General features: G+C 34.5%; 1 protein-coding gene across 4 annotated transcripts in view; it reads left to right on the top strand.

Annotated features, from left to right (window-relative positions):
* Drgx (Dorsal root ganglia homeobox) overlaps positions 1–18,330 on the top strand; it is a 190,060-nt gene that overhangs the window by 162,193 nt on the left and 9,537 nt on the right. For all 4 annotated transcript variants that reach the window (XM_066281851.1, XM_066281850.1, XM_066281848.1 and 1 more), the window contains exons 5-6: positions 8,959–9,072; positions 9,128–9,372. In XM_066281851.1, the coding sequence (XP_066137948.1) occupies positions 8,959–9,072; positions 9,128–9,372 (359 nt within the window). The remainder of the gene's footprint in view (positions 1–8,958; positions 9,073–9,127; positions 9,373–18,330) is intronic.

Below are 18,330 nucleotides of genomic sequence, written 5' to 3' on the forward strand. Positions count from 1 at the left end.
GGTGGCTGGTACGCTAATGGCTCCGTTTAACAATACTCAAATTGATATATGGCTGCGTGACATAGAAAAGAGAACTCTCTGCAAAAATGGTTTTATTTACAAAATTTTTGATAGTATGCACGTTTGTATATGGAAACACAAAATACGATTAAATTTTCACCAATTTTTATCAATACAACAGGAATTTAACAGGATTTTTTTTTTTTACTATAAAAATTGCAATAAAATATCAACAATATGACTGCAAAATATCATTTATTGGTGTTTACTGTGCTTAGAAAGTGCTTTTAGATTCATCAAATATGCCCAAACGCAGAATGCAGCGAAATTTTCAATTAACTGAGTGAGTTTGAGAGAGATCGAATAGTCAGATTACGAGAGGCTGCTTGGTCATTTAGGGAAATCGTCACTAAATTCAACCGTAGTGTAAACACTATAATGAGATGGTGTCAGGGATGGTTCGAAGAAGAAAAACAGGCAGAAGGAGAGGTACTGGTCGACCCCAAAGAAATACAGAACGCTAAGTTCGCTGCTTTTGAATTATGACCCCAAGAGATAAGTGCATCTCGTCGAGGACGTTCGCTGATCAGTGGCTTGCTGAGTATGGAAGGGCCATTCGGATTCGAACCATTTATCGCCAGATAAGAAATTTTTGACTGATTTCCTACCATCCCCATCTTATGATACCCCTCACCTTAAATCATCATCAAAATCGAATGCAGTGGAACAGAGAACGGATACATTGGAATCTGGAATGGGATAATATCGCGTTTAGTAACGAATCCAGACTCTGTTTCAGTATGCATTATGGTCAAATAAGAATAACAAGAAGACGAGGTGGAAGACGGGATCCTCAGTTTACAATACGGAAGCATGTCCTTCAAACAATTGAGATAATGGTTTGGGGTACTATTGCATATGGTAGCAAGTCACCTTTACTTTTCATTAGAAGCAGTATGACAGCCCAACGGTACATCCAAGAAGTCTTGGAACCTCATCTCGTGCCTTACCTGTAAACTCTTGTTGCAAGACCACATGTGGCTAGAGTAACTATGGACTTCTTTCAACAAAATACAATCAATTTGCTACCTTAACCGCCTCGATCTCCAGACTTCTCACCAATTGAAGATTTAGAAGATATTGTATATAAAAGGTTGCATAATTTACCCCCTCCTCAACAAAATTTAGTGACACTATATCATGCCATCCAGTCAGCCTGGAATGAGGTTTCCCAAAAGGACGTCAATCAGGAATGCATAAAATTCCACGGAGGACCGACAAATTAATGATTTTTTTTTGGTTTTTAACAATTAAATTTATTCAATTTTTTAATGAAGAATTTGTTTTAACATAAGATACATGCATACACAAATTATTTAAATAAAACCATTTTTACGTGGCGTTCTCTTTACTATGTCACGCAGTATATCATGAAAGTTATACAGTTCTGGGTCTCAGCTGAGATCGCAATTTGTTGTTTTTCGGATCTGAACTCAATCCCCAGCCCTTTGCGAGAGGCCGGATGGCTATGTCTGATAGGCATCATCGGCGAAAATTTGTCTTGCAAGGTACGTAGATAAACAAAATTTTTGCTGTGGCCCCAAAAGAAAAAAGTCGAACGGGGTCATGTCTGGAGAACGGGCAGGTCATGTATGTTACGAGTGAGGTCGAATGCGTGTTACAAACGACACTAAAGTTTGCGACCGAGCGGCAGGAAAGTTGGTGATTTCGACGAGTGAAGTGACATGCCTTTAAAATTTCTTTTTACGACCTGTTGCTGTTTCATGGTAAACTCATTGAAATTTTAATTCTGCCACTCTTCGAAGATAATTTTTCTATTCAGAAATTTTGATACGTGGTTGTCACGGAAATGTTAAGACATCAACGCGAATTACCTCTTCGTTGTGTGTAAAAATATTATATGAGTAGTATAAATTCATTACATAGTGCTTGCCTGACACTGGCATAAAAGTATGTAATAAATAAAAACATAATCCTTTTAGTTAAATTTAAATTTAAAAGTGGGAGTAAAAGAGTTTAAACCAACATAATGCACTTATATGATGACATACAACAAAAAACAAAGCCTTCATATACTCTCATCAAGGGATAACCGTGTTTGTTCCCCTAGGGCTGCAATGCCTTACGGAAACAACAGAAGGTGTTTTCATACGGGTGTGTATTAGATTGCACCGGCAATTAGTGCAGGCTAATGAGCCTCTTTGGACACAATTACTCTCGTCACGCCTCTCACCCTTTTTATTCGTCCTCTTGCTTTGTTTCCTATAACAATTGTTTTGTCTAAGATCGCTTTTAAAACTCTATATTGTATGTGGGGTCGCCTTTGTATTATATTATAAGGCTACAAACAGTAATCAAATATTTGTTTTCTTTACGTACTTAAAAATGTACTTGGACTACTCTTTATCATGTTTTACAGCGCTTTGCGAAGCTCCTGTAGCTTTCCACTTGCTTGAAGAAGTGGTTCATTCTTTCTGCAGCACTCGCAGTTTCTGAGATATTCGCATTGACACTTTTAAAATTGGCACCCTTCTAACTATCAGTTTAAAGAGATTTATTCCACAAATTCTAATGAAATTAATTGGAAATTTGGTGTGGTTGAATCAAAAATAAATTGATGCAAAATTTAAAGTATTTATTCAACTATTTGAAATTTAAATGAATGCGTTCATGGACGCATACCAATGAAAATGAAAAATTGAACAATCTCATCATTAGGAAGACTTCTGTCATTTTTAACACCACAATTCTCAGTACTTTCCTGCCTTACATAAAATTAATCCCTTTTTTTTCGTAGGTATTTCTATCTGATCTCTTCTCCTTTCCACTGCCCGCTGCAAAATATCTTGCCTAAGTACAGCCCTGGTTTCTCATTCCCCATATGTACACATGTCTCTTCAAATAATCCTCAGTATTTTTACTGTTTGAATTTTTCCGGTTGGCAGCCCACTCCCGCGAATACCATTTATCTTTCTGCGTGTTCCTCCCTTTGATAAATTGAAGATAAAATGGCAGAATAAAACAGTAATGTTTCATAAAAGGAACGTTTCAACTTTATTTTATATGTCTCCACTTGCTTAGGACAGTTTTTTGTAATTCGATTGGTGGAGGTTGGAAATATAGAATTGCTTAGGGCCTATAGGCGAAATTCGCATAATTTCTTGACTTTCGTGTATATCGGTGTAAAATCAATATTTACAGCTCTCGTAAAGACCAGAAGTCTGCCCCTAATCCGCATTCAATATCTTTTAAAACCACAAGCCGCCACAGATGGTTGCCCTTTGTTCTAATACTTATTGTAAACTTATTACACCCCAACCTGCCTAGGGCGTAAGTAAATAAGATATATGGTCTCGTTGGAGAGCCCTTTTCAAACATAGAGGGTTAATTTTTGCTACCAATTTATTATATGAGCTCCAAGTATGATTCAGTTACATTCTCATGTAAAAACCTTTTAGGGCGTTTTATACATATAATATTTTACAGGCCGTAGAGATGTGTAGCATTGCGGGGAAACAGAGTTAAAGTAAAAATATATTAGGGAGTACTGGAAAGCAATTTTAAACGTAAAAGAGGACGTTAAATAGACACATAACGTCTCTAAAAGCTGACATCAAACGGCCGGATTATTTATTTTAACCTTATAAAACATCGTAAGAGGGCTGTACTTCGCTGTTTTATGAAATCACTCGGGAAGATGCGGATTAAAACCAATTTGATCTTAGGAAAAGCAATTTGAAAGTAAATTTATGCTTAAAAGTACGTTAAGTTGGGCTTAAAGTGTACTTTTGACGTTAAATGGTCCCTAATGCTTGTTTTCGTTCCGTAATTTTGTTGAACCCTTCTCCGAAGGCAGGTAACACTATTTAGCCTCTTAAAAATTGAGAGCATCCAGTAATATTTTAATACTTTACAGAAATAAAATTCTACTTCACTTATAATTTGAAGCGGGGATGAGACATTTCAGTGTTTATTAAAGTTATGGCAAAAGGAGCGTTTTAATTCAGAATTCCCATGGTGTGAAAAGCTACTTGTACACCATGATTCCGCATCGTTTTTGTGATATATGGAGAGAAATTATTTTAAAGTGTAATTTCATCATTCTACGGGGTGTCTCTAAAAGATCTATACAAAACTGTACCGCAGTTTTCTGAGATGAAAACATGACGATTTAACTTAATTTACCTTAATCCAAAAAAGTAGACGATTTTCAAAACACTGGGTGCCAAAGTGAAAGTCAAAAAAGGGAAAAAAATTAATGAGAATCAGAAGAGAAATCAAAATCCTTTTACTTTTTCAACGGACATTGTAGAGGTTAGTGCTAAATGACCTCTCTTTAAAGAGGCATAACTTTTTTTATCACCCGGTATAAAAATTATTTATGACCAAATCTGAGTTTTTCTACATATTTGATAAAAAAAAGCATACTGTTACAAATCCCTGCAGATATTTCTTTTTGAGATATTTGTAGATTAAAGTTTGCTGCATGTCTTGAAAAGTAACGGTAAAGTACATGTTTATTCGTCAATGGAGCAAAATAAAGAAAGCAAAAGTTAGTAGAGTCAGATAAAGACAAGAAGATTTATAAAATCATAAGAATTGAAGGTTATCTGAGTGTTTTGATTTTTTCCGTTTTAACTGCATAATGTGTAACTTAAAGTTATTTTAAGGCAAGCAGCGGCTTTTAAACTTCAAATATCTCAAGAAAGACTGCTGGTAGGTACTTGTACTAGTATACCTTGTTTTCGAAAAACATGCAGGAAAACAACTTTAGTTACAAATAAATTTAATACCTGGTGATAAAAAAAAGTTATGCCCATTTAAAGACAGTTCATCTAGGGCTCATAGCGTCTTCTACAATGTGCATCGAAAAAGTAAACAAATTCTAATTTGCCGTTCTGAGAAAGCGCCCGATGCAACATGTTCTTCGGATAGTAACATTACAAACCAAGTAATTATTTTTATCCCTTTTTCAACTTTCATTTTGACGTCCTGTATTTTGAAAACCGATCACTTTTGACTAAGGTAAATTCGATTAAATCGTTGTTTTCGCTTCAGAAACCTGTGGTAAAATTCTGTACAGACCTCTTAGAGACGCTCTATTTAACAATTTTAACAATATTTGGAGAGTGAGTCCGTGCACCATTAAGTAACCGAGTTTGAATTATATCCGGTAACTATGACATAAGTCATTCTTCTGCGAGCTCGGTGGAACTGACAACTTTTTGGGGTGTTTTGAGGTCATATAAGTCATTCTCTCTGGTAGGTCCGATGTTATTTTAACGTCAAATATCCAGTCATACATTCGTTCGAAAAATTAAAACAATCTGCACTCTAGAATTTCAGTTCAAATCCTAACACAATAACCCAACCCTCCTTGATTTATAAACGTCAGGGTCACTGAAGTGTTCCTGTTAAATCAACTGATATAATTTACGGTTCTTCGAAAAGCCAAAAAGCATCACTTTTGATCAAATAAGAAAGGACGAGACCAAAAAGTGGCGTTTTCGCGTTAAAAACTAAATTTGATTTTCCCGTCGAGAGACAGGAGACGGAAATAAAGGATGTCTCGGTCACGTGGCCAGTATCACTAAGCGGCCGCCGCGGCACCTAGCGGCCGTTCCGTGAAATCCCATGGCGGACATTTTTGGTGTCAAATTACCGTCACTTAATGGACACTGTCTTGTATTGTTGCCCGGTTGATAATTCTGTTCCGTGCTGGCCGGAAAATTGCATTCAAACAAAAATTTCAGGGGAAAATTTTAAAGGTCCAGATATTTGTCCATTGTGGTTTACCCATCGATAAAAACATGGGAGTTGATCGTTATCCTCTTAAAATCCAACCATGGGAAGTAAGTCAATTAGCTTAATCTGCTAAATAAAAAAGAAGTCGTTTCCCAAAGTTTTCTCTCCATTGAATTCCCATCACAATGGCCCAGCGCAAACATCTGACGTATGCAGAGCACGCGTCCCTTTATGTTCCGGGACTGCGAGGCGGTGTCAGGTTACAGCCGCCCTTAAAGCGGACATCGAAATAATACGATATGGCAGCGGTGCAACCCCTCGATTTAAACCTTCAATCAGGGGCGGATCAATCGTTAATAGGACAAATTTCGTAGGCAGTAGCTCATTTGATTTAGATATTAACCCGTTCCCGAATCTTATTTTGGAGGTCGAATGAAGTCATTCCGTCACTTGTTACAGAATATTATTGGGTAATAGGTGGTCAGCTTATCACAGCCTAAATTGTTCCGCAAAAGTTTTGGAAGTTCACAAATTTTGAGATTGTTTTATAGATTGTCAATTATTGTTTACCGAATTCTCACATATGAGGACTTAAATGTTTACTATTTTATCCAAGTGATTTTTTGTTCGTAATTTCATAATTTTTTCAATTTGAGGTGAGTTCTTACCGCTTGTGCTTTTAGTAAAAATTCAGTTTTTTCAACAAAGGAAAGAGAGAAAATACAATGGCTGTAATGTACTTGTAATGTACTAATGTGTAGTATGGCTTTAATCAACTTCAATCATAGCCTGATAACTCCTTTGTCTAATGTCGATCAAGTTGTTGCAGCAGCCTTTGTCAATTACCCTCCCAAGTTGCGGTAAAAACCATCTGAGTTCTTGGAGTTTATGTGAAGCTGGTTGATGACGATCTAGACCTATATCTAGCTGGGCCCAAGTGTGCTCGATCGGACTGAAGTCTGTGAACAACAGTCCAATTGGGGAATACCATAGAGTGTCATAGCATCATGGACAAATCTCGTATGATATTGACGGTTTGTTCGACTTAAATTCACTCTTTCATGTTCCCATGAAGCACCAAAAATTCTGTGCGCCTATTAAAAACGAACGTCTCCTCACACAATAACTGTGCCACCTCTGAATGGATCAACATCCTGGACCGATCTACGATTTCTGGTCATTAGAGGACGGGATCATATCCGACTACGTGGACTATTTAAAAACAGTGCATATTTGACTCATCTGTGAATAATACGAATCTCCATTGATTATTCCAAATCCTGCACTCATTAGCTCTTTCCAGCCGAAGTGGCATATGAAGTTGTGTTAGTGAACCTTTCTCAAGGGTCATCGTGAACGTAGGTGAACCTCTCGGAGTCTTCGACGAACTTTTTCAATTGAAATCGGAAAAACAGAAACAGTTTTAGAAGCCATGATCCGAAAACTAGTCAAAGATTCTATAGGGGTACACTATTCAGAAATCGCTCTTGTGTAGGGGTTGTAGTTCTTGGACACTCTATTCTTGGTTTTTCGAATAGGTTTGCAGTTTTTCGATATTAATTTGAAAAAAACCGTGAATATCCGTGTTTTTACTAACCTGAAAGATGTTGGCAACTACTCTGTCAAAATGTCCTGACTCACTCATACCAGGAGCCCTATTGCCTTCATCTACAGTAAGTTTAGGTCTAGGCATTATAGCAAAACAACATTTTCAGAATAAATCTGAATTGATTGTATAAATTCAAATCAAGTACTACCCTAAACTTCTTACAAATCACAAGCGCTAAGAACATTCCTGAAACTGAAAAAATGATCAAAGGAGGAAAAAACACTGAGATAAAATAACAGACAATGAAACCTTCATACGTATATGAAAATGTGGTAAATAATAACCTGTAGCTCTCAAAATAATCTCAAAATTTGTAAACTTCCTCAACTTTTATGGCGCAGCTTACGTCTGTAATTGACAAAATGTTACTCAATGGTGCAACTTGTTTCATTTCTTAGTTATATACCGGGGGACAACTTAATGTGAGCATATCCTGCTATTTTCTTCATGTCACCTAAAAATTTTACTTTTGGGCGTCTTACATAAAATAAAGTTTTGTATGTTATGTTACTTTTGGTTTGACCGGAAGTAACAGTAACTTTTTATTTATAAATACATATTCAGCATGTTCGACAGCTGATACAACGTTAGTCGTTTATGAAAAGTTTTACACAGATATAGAACCTTTGCATACATCGTTAGATTTTTCTACTGAAGCATAACATTAGTCGCGTTCAGCTTGATTTCATAATTAAAATTTGTGTTGAATGACACTCTAAGCTTCAAAACATTAATATGTCTCAATAGTTGCACAACTGTTACATCTGCTGAATGTGGCCATTTCCATCTTTTTAGCGATCGTGTCATAAATCTAAATTAATGATCACTTGGAAATGTTTCATCAATGGAAAACTCAAAATGAAGGCACAATGACCTAACTCCTCAACAAATAATATTATCCAATAATATAAATCATTCACAAGGAAAATTGAATAAAACGAAACTAAATTCCAATTGTGATCCATCCGAATCGCAATTATCATTAAGGTATCATGTTACTGCAAATCTAATAAATGCTTCAGGGACATTTGCGCAATGCTTCAGTATCGGTTTACATGCAATGGGGACCATAGAGTGCGTGCATATGGAGTAAATTTGAAATTAATGTCAAATTAAGGTTTCTTATAATTGAAAATGTATTAAATTTATTGAGTTCGATTCTCTAAATCTTGAGATTAAAGTTCAATCACGTGTAAGGTATTGATTAAACGTATGGATTTTAAAAATAGATTTCAGCTCATTTTTCAATCAGGAAATGCTTCGTGATTGCGTTTAAAATTCGTAAGAGTATGGCACGGTGTATTTACATAACTCTCATCAATTAAATTATCACATCAATTTGATTCATCAATAAATTTTTAGGGTCTAAATTATATCCAAATGATTATATGTAAAATGGTATATTGCTTGCAGTCATGACCACTTTTTTTCACCTTATATTTTTTATGGGAACTGTGTATATATGACTTTTTGTCTCTACTAATGATCCCTAGAGATTGTCTAATTTCGGTAAAACCCTCTTTACTTATTATTATGATTTAAAAATTGGGCTAGGTTGAATAATGTTTAAAACTTTATTTCAGGTTTGGTTTCAAAACAGACGTGCCAAATGGCGAAAAGCTGAAAGACTCAAGGAAGAACAAAGAAAAAGAGACGGACATGACGTCAAAAGGGATGGTGATTCAAAGGATGAGAAGGTGTGTGTTAATATATTTTTATGAATGATAAAAATAGCTAAAGGGTGAATTTTAGATAGAAGATGGCCAGACCACGAGCTCCCCAGAGATAACAGCTGATGAAGATTTGACAAGAGAGCGCGAGTGCTCTAGTCGCAGTTCTGTAGACAGGGAAACCCCGGATCTTGCTCGGCCACCTACTGAGGCTGACGCATCAAATCCTCCATCTCCTCGCAGCAATCCAGCCTCACCTGTAGCTGCAGAACCACCAAAACCTGTCCAACATTCTACGTTGTCACATATATTCCCCTTTGGAGATGGGTAAGTACTACATATTCTCACTCGACTTACCTCTATGTGGTGAAAATCTAAATTTATACAGGGCTCCACAATTGACATGGAAGCGAACAAGTTTCAGATCAAATTTAAAATTAAATATCTCGCGAATCACAATAACATGCCAATGTAAATTTGAAAGGTTTGGATCAACACCCTGTATTATCATACGTAGATCGCGAAGGGAGCAATCACAGTAAACCGTTAAAAGAAAACTCTACCAAATCACAATCTTCAAAGGACTACAAAATCAAAATCAAAATTTGCGAGATATTATTTAATTTTGAGTTATAATGTCGGCTTCAGATGTGGAGTATTAACTGGATTTTCAAAATATATTAAGCATCAGTTTTATCCATGCATAGTTGAAACATAAAAGGGACTTTATGGGCACTAAAAGGTTGTAGTTTATTGCTTAAAATTTAAAAGCATAGTTAAATTAACACCCTGACGTCATTTAGTAATTAAAGATACAGCCTGGCTTAACTGATGCCAGCAGCAGTAATTATATTAACAATTTAATTGGCTCTAATAAGACAACAAAAGAGCAAATACGTTACGCTATAATGTAATATTACAACGCATATTGTAGGTTTAACGAAAAAATTCCTTAATTATTTATGCATCTCTCTGGGTGAGAAAATGGGAACTCTATAAATATCTTATATGGGAAAATCCTATTTTAAATCACAGAAAAACTAACGAGGAAGTATTGGCATCTACTTCAAGAATAATTGAAATTCTTTGAAGACCAATAAATGATTGAGGACAATCTGATACGAAAATTACTAATTATGCGACACGTGTATTTGATATCACAATGTAATGTGGCTAAATGAGACAGGTGCGGCAAGAAGTAATAAAAGGGCGCACATCGCAATAATTCCTGCGTATGGTATTCATTTAAGTAAAAGGCAAAGGTTAAAGTACCATTTCGAGTGATGATGGCTGCAAATTTCCAGCAATTATTTTAAACAATGGAATGGTTGGGTGCATAGTTCTGTATAAGACGTAACAGTAATAAATGTGACATATTTCATGTTAAATCTATGCTACAATAGATTAATTACGCATTTATCATAGATACATAATGCTAAGGTTACATCGACTCAGATATAAAATATACCTTAAGAAGAGGGGAATATCTACATATGTTAGTTCGAAAATTGGGAGGTATGCACGGGGTGTTAAAAACCTTGGCATTCGAGTTTATTTAACAAATTAAAAAATATATATAATTCTTCTAGATATCGGAGAAAAACACAATGAGATTAAAACATCCACTATAATAAAAAAATCATAGGGGTTAGGGTAGGTCAGGGGCCTGCTCACTTTTTTTCAAATGGCGCTTATGAGTGAGATAAACTAATAATAAAAGTTATTGGCAAATGAATACCACTTAAACTTATGGAAAAAGTCCACAGGCTTTTGGGTTGGCTTCTTAGGAGTTTTAGTCGTTTTCATCACGTTATTATCTTCTAACTCTCTTCTTAAGCTTGTTATTGTTATGGCACTACCCGAAATAAGTAAGTTATAACGAGGTAATTTCGTGGAGGGAAGTCGCGCAAAATGAATTTATAAAGGTACATCCCAACCACAAAGGGATTCTGTACGAAGGAGCTGCAATAATTTGAAATTTCAGTAATCAGATTTATTATAATTTGTTTTGAAGCTTTAAGTAATTGCGCGATAGCGAAATTTCTAAATTTAATGTCTATTAAAAGCAATGAAATTTTAGGGGATGAGGAGAATATCGCCGGTAACTACTCCAAATAATATGTAAGTAAAATTACTTTTACTTACAAAACATACAAAACCATCGGTGGTAACCTAAAGCAATAATGGATTGAAGTTTTTGGAATATGGTATAACCGAGTCGCAAAATTAATCGCGACCTTTCTAAAAAGGGATATTTGTCCTATTTTTAAATACTTATTTAGAGTTGGAATTTAATTACAAAAATAATAAGTATTTTTACCTGCATTCTGAAGAAATGTTTATTGAAAATTTAATTTTTTCATTTGAGCAAATAAAGTTTGCGCCTTTTGATTCATATAAAAATCCTTGATGTAGCTTAAATCAAAGTATTGTCATATATTTTAGAAAAATGAAATTGTTCTCTAGCACCTAAAACACCTCTTGACATTTTGCAGCAATACGCCTCTGAATTATTTAAAAAATTCAAATTTCGAATATAAGAAGTGTAGAAATATTTTCAGTGTCCAGACTAGCTATTCAAATGAAAATCATTGGTGTAATAGTTTTCATCGTGTTCACTTTTTCAGTCCTTCACCTTTTGTTGACTCAGTAATAAAAGGAAAAATCGAAATACAAAATCGAAAAATCACAACTCTTCCCTTATGTATCAAAATCAAAATCTATATATTAAGATTTACGAGGCATAGTGATTATCATTTTTATCCTGGACACACTGTATACTCAAAATCTGTGACTAATCAAGACCAAGACTTAAAACAACAATATAATTAAATTCTCGACAATCGACAAATTATGAGGAGCAGTGTCGCTATACATAATTGGAGATCTGTCATTTGTACCGACAGGCCAATTAAAACACTCTGTATATGACATCATACGTTGGGCGATTCAGGATTCAGATGATGGATTGACTTAATTTTTGTTAACTGCGTGATGTTGTTAATTATCAAGTGTTTAAATTAATTATTTAATCATTACTTCACATGCTCCATTTAATGTAATGCTATTTTCGGCCTTAATTGTCCTTAATGAAAACAGTTGTTGGATAAATAATGTCTAACTTAGGGCTAATTCTATATATTTCTCGACCTCCCTTTTAATTATTCATGTACATTTGTATGTTTGAGAGAACCACAAGGATTAACAAATAATGTTTAGTAAACTAGAAAACAGGGTTGAAATAATTGGTGTCGACAGGTTTCCTTATTTTCAAGGAATAAATTTGTAAATTTTATGACGAGTAAAGTGATCTCAAATTTTAAAGTATTTCGACATTTTCAACACTTGTAAATTCCGCACAGATATTTTTTCGCGTCTTTTTTGAATTGATAATGAACATTTAAAGTTTTTCGGAGTTGAAGTTTGGTGTTGATACATTTTCTATTTTCAGGAAACTAAGTTGTAAATTGAAGGATGAATGAACTGATTTAGTACTTACAGGTGGTTGTAACTTTCACTTTTACAGAGATTTTTCTCTATGAGTGCGTTCCAGCTCAACACTAATATGTAATATTATTACGCACTGTCATGCATTATGCTTTAACTTCGTGTGAGTTGAAATGTTTTGGTGTAGAAATAGAAAAGTGATTGTTACGTCTGAATATTGAATTTAAGACTGTGTTCTTATTGCTGATCTTGACTGCCACATTAACCGTTGTATCCACAGTGATCAAATTTGATAAAAATCCCATTATTAATGTGTCAACCTAAAGAGCTCCTTTTATTGCTTCTCCGTAAATATTAAAGTCTATTTAAGCGAAATTTAGTAATGTCATTTGGTCTTGATAATACTTAACAATAACAATAATTGAACAACGTCGTTAAAACTGTGCAAATTGACACTTGACCCGTTGGAAGCACAACCGCAAATTGTATTTGCGGAGCACTACGACAGGACGGATTAATATTTTAATTAGAACAAATAACATTTCCAGTGGCGGTACCAAAAGTAATTGCGTGAGTAAAAGTGTCTAAATTTTTCTATTTATTACGTTGACCGCTCCATGGGGTCAGGAATTCATTAAGTGACCTATTAAGTGAGATTTTTAAAATATAAATTAATTTGCAATTACGGATCTACGCCTCTGTTTAAAAGCACTAAATATAGAACTGAAATGTGTTAGAGCGGCGATGAGGCGACTGCAAATTTTATTTAAATCAATTGAAATTACACTCTTTTAAATACATCAACTTCAATTAATCCACTTAGCTAATGTCATTTCATTTCACAAATAACGAAAGTAAATAAAATTCAATTACGATATATAGAACGATGCAGTACAATTCCAATTGACCGTTGCGGTCAATTGTCTATGTAAAAAATTGTTTCTATGGTCGCTATTTATTCGCTATTAATTTTTAGGCCGGAAAATTGAAAAGAGACAAAAAGATGTAATATATATAAATGTGTACGAATATATTTAGAAACGGTCTAGTAAAAAGAATTAGAACCTCAATTAATTGTCTTAAAAACCGCCAAATATTAAGTGCATGAAAAAACCTAATATTTTACTAGTCAATTTTGATTAATTTAAAAGTAATAAATAATAATGTTATCATATGATTTGCTTTGAAATTCCAATCATAACGAGACGTAAAACTCTGCGATCAACATGACCTTCAAACGGAAAAACTAAAAACGACTACTCATCAGCGTTCCTCACCTCCTTACTTTTTGAATTAAAATTTTTGATTTTTTTGTTTAACAATGGCTATATGGTAACCTAAACTAAGCAGGACTTTTTAAACCCCTACACTAAAAATCTCAAACGTCCATAAAAACCTAAATGAAGACATATGATTAATTCGATTTAAATCGTGAATTTGTGTTAAAAAGTCTAAATGTGTTAAATCAGGTAATTTGGCATGCTACTTCGTGGGTTTTACTTATAGATCAGAAAATGCTGTTTTGAAATATTGTGTACAACTTCATGCTTACTTAACATGCTTTTTTAGAATTGAAAACCGTCAAATCCACGAAACTTGAATCTTCATCTACAGAGTTTGCCTTTGCATTTAAACCGCCTCTGATGAGTTTATTAGCAAAGATGAAAATAAAATTTAAATATCACAGTTGCGGGGACAATTCCTAAATCTTCAGGAAATATGGTTGAATAAAATAAAGGAATAAACCCGTTAGGAAATAACATCAAATCGGTAACTGTGTTATGAACTACCCTTTGTTTTTACAAAAATATTTGATTCAACCGTTTTGGAATTATTTGCATTCAGAAGTCAGGATTTTACAATTTAATCTGAAAAACGAATCGCTGTTACCATTATTACGTGTTATTAAATGCTATGTTCACAATTTACAAATCCAGTTAATTCGAAATCATTTACTTATTTTAACCATTTAATCTGTGGTGGTGCTGAGTCACAACGAACATGATTATTTTGCGATATACTTTGATTCATTCAATCCCTTCTCTGGCGATACAGAGCAGCCCTACAATTTCTACTATTATTTAAAGTTTTTCCCATTTGTAACAATAAACTTACCCTAAAATTGTCCTACTGAGAGACGATACGCTATGTACTTGATGTCACGGATACCACTCCGTTACTGAGCGATTCCAAATAGGAATTAAATTTCCATGTTTAATTCTTTAACACAAAACTACAAAATAACTCATTACGGTTGTTTTTAGAATCATAAAGAAATCCATTCACAGCATGATTCTCTACTAAATTTTTCTAATCGAATGGCTAAGTAAATTTAACAGACTAGTGCCGCTTCAGAAGGCCATAATGCGATTATCCTTCCGAGTCCATACTAGGCCGCTACTGTTCCTATTAATGTTTAAGGGTGGTTTAAGGTTGTTAGTCGTGTAATTAAGGGGGATTACAGTTGTGATAATATTATTGGGGATGATAGTGGTGTTACGTCACTTGTGCTCTCATCCATGGCGGTCTAGGATAGAGCCGGCTCGAATGTATGAGTCTTTCTAATCTCGAGGACTTCATGTAGCAAAATTGTAATAGCAATTTCGAGTAGCGAAGTGGGATCAAAACAAGGAAGACTTTAATGTAGCACGAATAATATATACTCTTGCTAAATCTGTAATCAATGCAAATTTGGTTTTAGTATCTGAGCTAATGCAATTCAGCATAGCTTTATCGAGTTATCCCGTAATCTGTGATCATCTAATGCATCAAAACTGTTTAATATCACTCTGTGCGAGCAAAGGGAATTATTTAACATGTTATCAGTAGTATTACCATAATGACTTCATCCCATGTCTGGATTCTGACGTTCGGAAGCTTAACAGAGGCAGCAGAATGTTGAGTATCATGAAGAACGTAAAAATTGATTAACCTACTAATGAAAACATGTATAAACAGACAATAGGTACATATAACAATTTTTCAATGCCAATTTAAGCTACCTTGGTAATGGCCTACTTCCCATCAAAGAAAGTCCAGACAGCTACTTATTTCTTGATCAAATTATGGCACCTCTAATTTTATTATTTAACTTCAAGTGCTCTAATCATTCAATATATTCAGACATTATCAACTATGCCTAATAAGAATATCTAATAATAGGATTTAAAACAATACGCGGCACACTTGAACATATTAATATACCGTGTGTTTTAAAAAGCTTTATCTAGGTTTTTTAGATATTTAACTTGGTTGGTTGAATTAGAAATAAAGATAATGGGCTAGAAATTTTACTGAAAATCAATTACATGTGAATCAGTAGAGTTAAACCAGGAGATAAGACAGTCACCGGACTGGCCTGTTTAAGCACTGCGACGTGCCTTCAAAAGATGATCCACAACGATGAAAATAATTTAGTTCATCTGCGGAAAGTGCAGATATTTAGTCGTGCATAAAATTAGTTTTGTACTCGCATATAATGACCATCATTCCCTTTAGAGAAATGTGCCACTTAGTGTGCTCGTAACGCAAATTTCTCTATCTGCGAGTAACTTTCATTATATGTACGCTCGTCCAACAATACACTATTCCATATATAAGCCTGTAATTAAATGTTAATTAATTAAACTGTAGAAAGGTTTTCATGAAAATGTAATTGAATGCGCCAAATAACTGGAGCATATTCTGAATATCTTCTTATGTCCTTTGCATAATTATTGAACGATAGTGAACAAACGAAAAACGGTGATTTTAATTGCTAAAAGATTAAGCTAAAAATACACTTACAGGTCCATTAAAAGCGAAAAAATATCTGTTGTACCTATAATGCCTAAAACCAATCAAAACCGAAAATTGAAATTTGCCGAGGGAATATGTTCAATCAAAAAATGCGAATGTGGGAGCATAAATAAGTAAAAAAAGTAAAGTACGAAAACCGGAAATTGGAGTGGATTTTTTTTCCAATTTGCTGATAATTGGCAACTTTGAAATTTCACAAAATTTGCATAGCACGGTATTCTAATAATGAAATAGCAAACAGATTTAATTTTTTAGTATACATATGCGGTGTTACGTTTCAATTTAAAAACCCGGGAAAAGTAATAACTCGGATGAAACATAAAAGCGCTCGCGTAACTATTTTACAGTAAATTTAAAAAGTCCAAAATGCCTGCAGGCCAGTTTAATAATTTTGCAGGAGATCCGACAAAATCGGTGCTTCTGTCGTACATGTCGGACAGTTCAGTTCAATTTAAAAATATAATTTCATGGCAAATATTAGCATATCGGATTTCACTCCATTACAGCACACGAGATGGAATTATGTAACGGCTTTTTCGAAGGAACCAGCCCATGGGATTGGTGTATTTGCGCGTGCTGAGGTATAGGTAAAATTTTCTTCTTATTTTCCACTATTTAACTAAAGAGAAAGTTAGAACATTGCACTGGAATATTAAGCTGGAACATCAGCTGATTTAGCCACATGCTAGCTACAGCCGTCAATTCCGGCTTGTCAGCCTTTTCGACTTCAACTTAAGTTTTTTTACATCTCACCACGTACAAATCCCAATTTATTTTTTATTTATGGGACCCTCGTCTCGTAATTTCTATTGCTAAATTAAACACATTCCAACTCAGCCCCAAATGACCCAAAACGCCTTTGTCTCCTAAAGGTCATCGAGGTTCGCAAACCGGAAGTGCGCGAAGAAGGATCGCAACTTCCGGTTTCCCAAAGTGCGTGCACGCGTTTCCTGGTGCCATCCAGTCATAATCGTCTTTGTTCAGCCCTACACGTGTTCGCATATGTTAGATTGATTCACCCCATGCTGAGTCAAAAGGACCATGTTTTGTGTGGGGTGATTCTGGGGGTGTGTAATTGTGTGTTTTTTAGACTACACTTTATTTCATATGAGGGCTATTACATGAGAAGTCACATAAAAGACTTGTGGCTGTAATAGGTGTATAGGGATAGGGTTTTGGACTTAATATTTCTCCCAGTTGCTTAATATAAGAGTCAAGAAATTTTTTTTTATAAAATAAAAAAGGTTGGGAAACAAAACAACGATGTAATATTCTTAAATTCAAAATTAAGCAAATCTCTGTCGCGTCGAGAATAATGTAATAAGCAACATATGCATATCTTGTTTTACGGGTTTATTCAATTCCTGGTATATTAAAATACGAAAATACCAAATAAAATGAAATATTCATGGAGTTTCGAAATATTCGCAGAATATTCTCCTGGTCGACTACAAAGTTAACTTGTATCCGGGAAACTTTATTGAGGAAAATTTGATTTAATTTTTATAACAGCAGCGCCAAAGAGGAATGAGTGCCGTAATTTCTTTTGATGCTGCAATATAATTTCTGTGTACCAAGTACTTTGGGATTATTAAATTTTGTAGCGCAGCGAGAAAAACTTTTTATGATATCAGCGCACCTGAATAAGGAAATAGCATCCAACGTTACGAGTAGAAAGAAAATTTGCAATTTTCTTTAAGACTTAATGCTCAATTTTCACTTTTATTGATCAATAGTCGCACGTTTTATCACATAGGAAAATCGTGGTATTTATGATGTCCTTGGCTATTAAATCTGGGTGTGACAGTGTCACATACTGTATAATATAGGAAAAGACGGTAAAGTAGATATTATTAGTTTTACTTAAAAAGTTTGTTTGATTTTTGGAAGATACTTTTGGTGGGCACAATTTTTTTAACGGAACTTCCTGTATATTTATCACATATATTTGGAGTCAGCGTGAAAAGTCATAATATCCTTAAAAATCTTCGATCAATAAAAACTGACATAGAAGAAGTTGACAGTGTGGTTAAGAGTCAT

This window comes from Euwallacea fornicatus, chromosome 4 (assembly GCF_040115645.1).
Source record: "Euwallacea fornicatus isolate EFF26 chromosome 4, ASM4011564v1, whole genome shotgun sequence".
Lineage (NCBI taxonomy): Eukaryota > Metazoa > Arthropoda > Insecta > Coleoptera > Curculionidae > Euwallacea > Euwallacea fornicatus.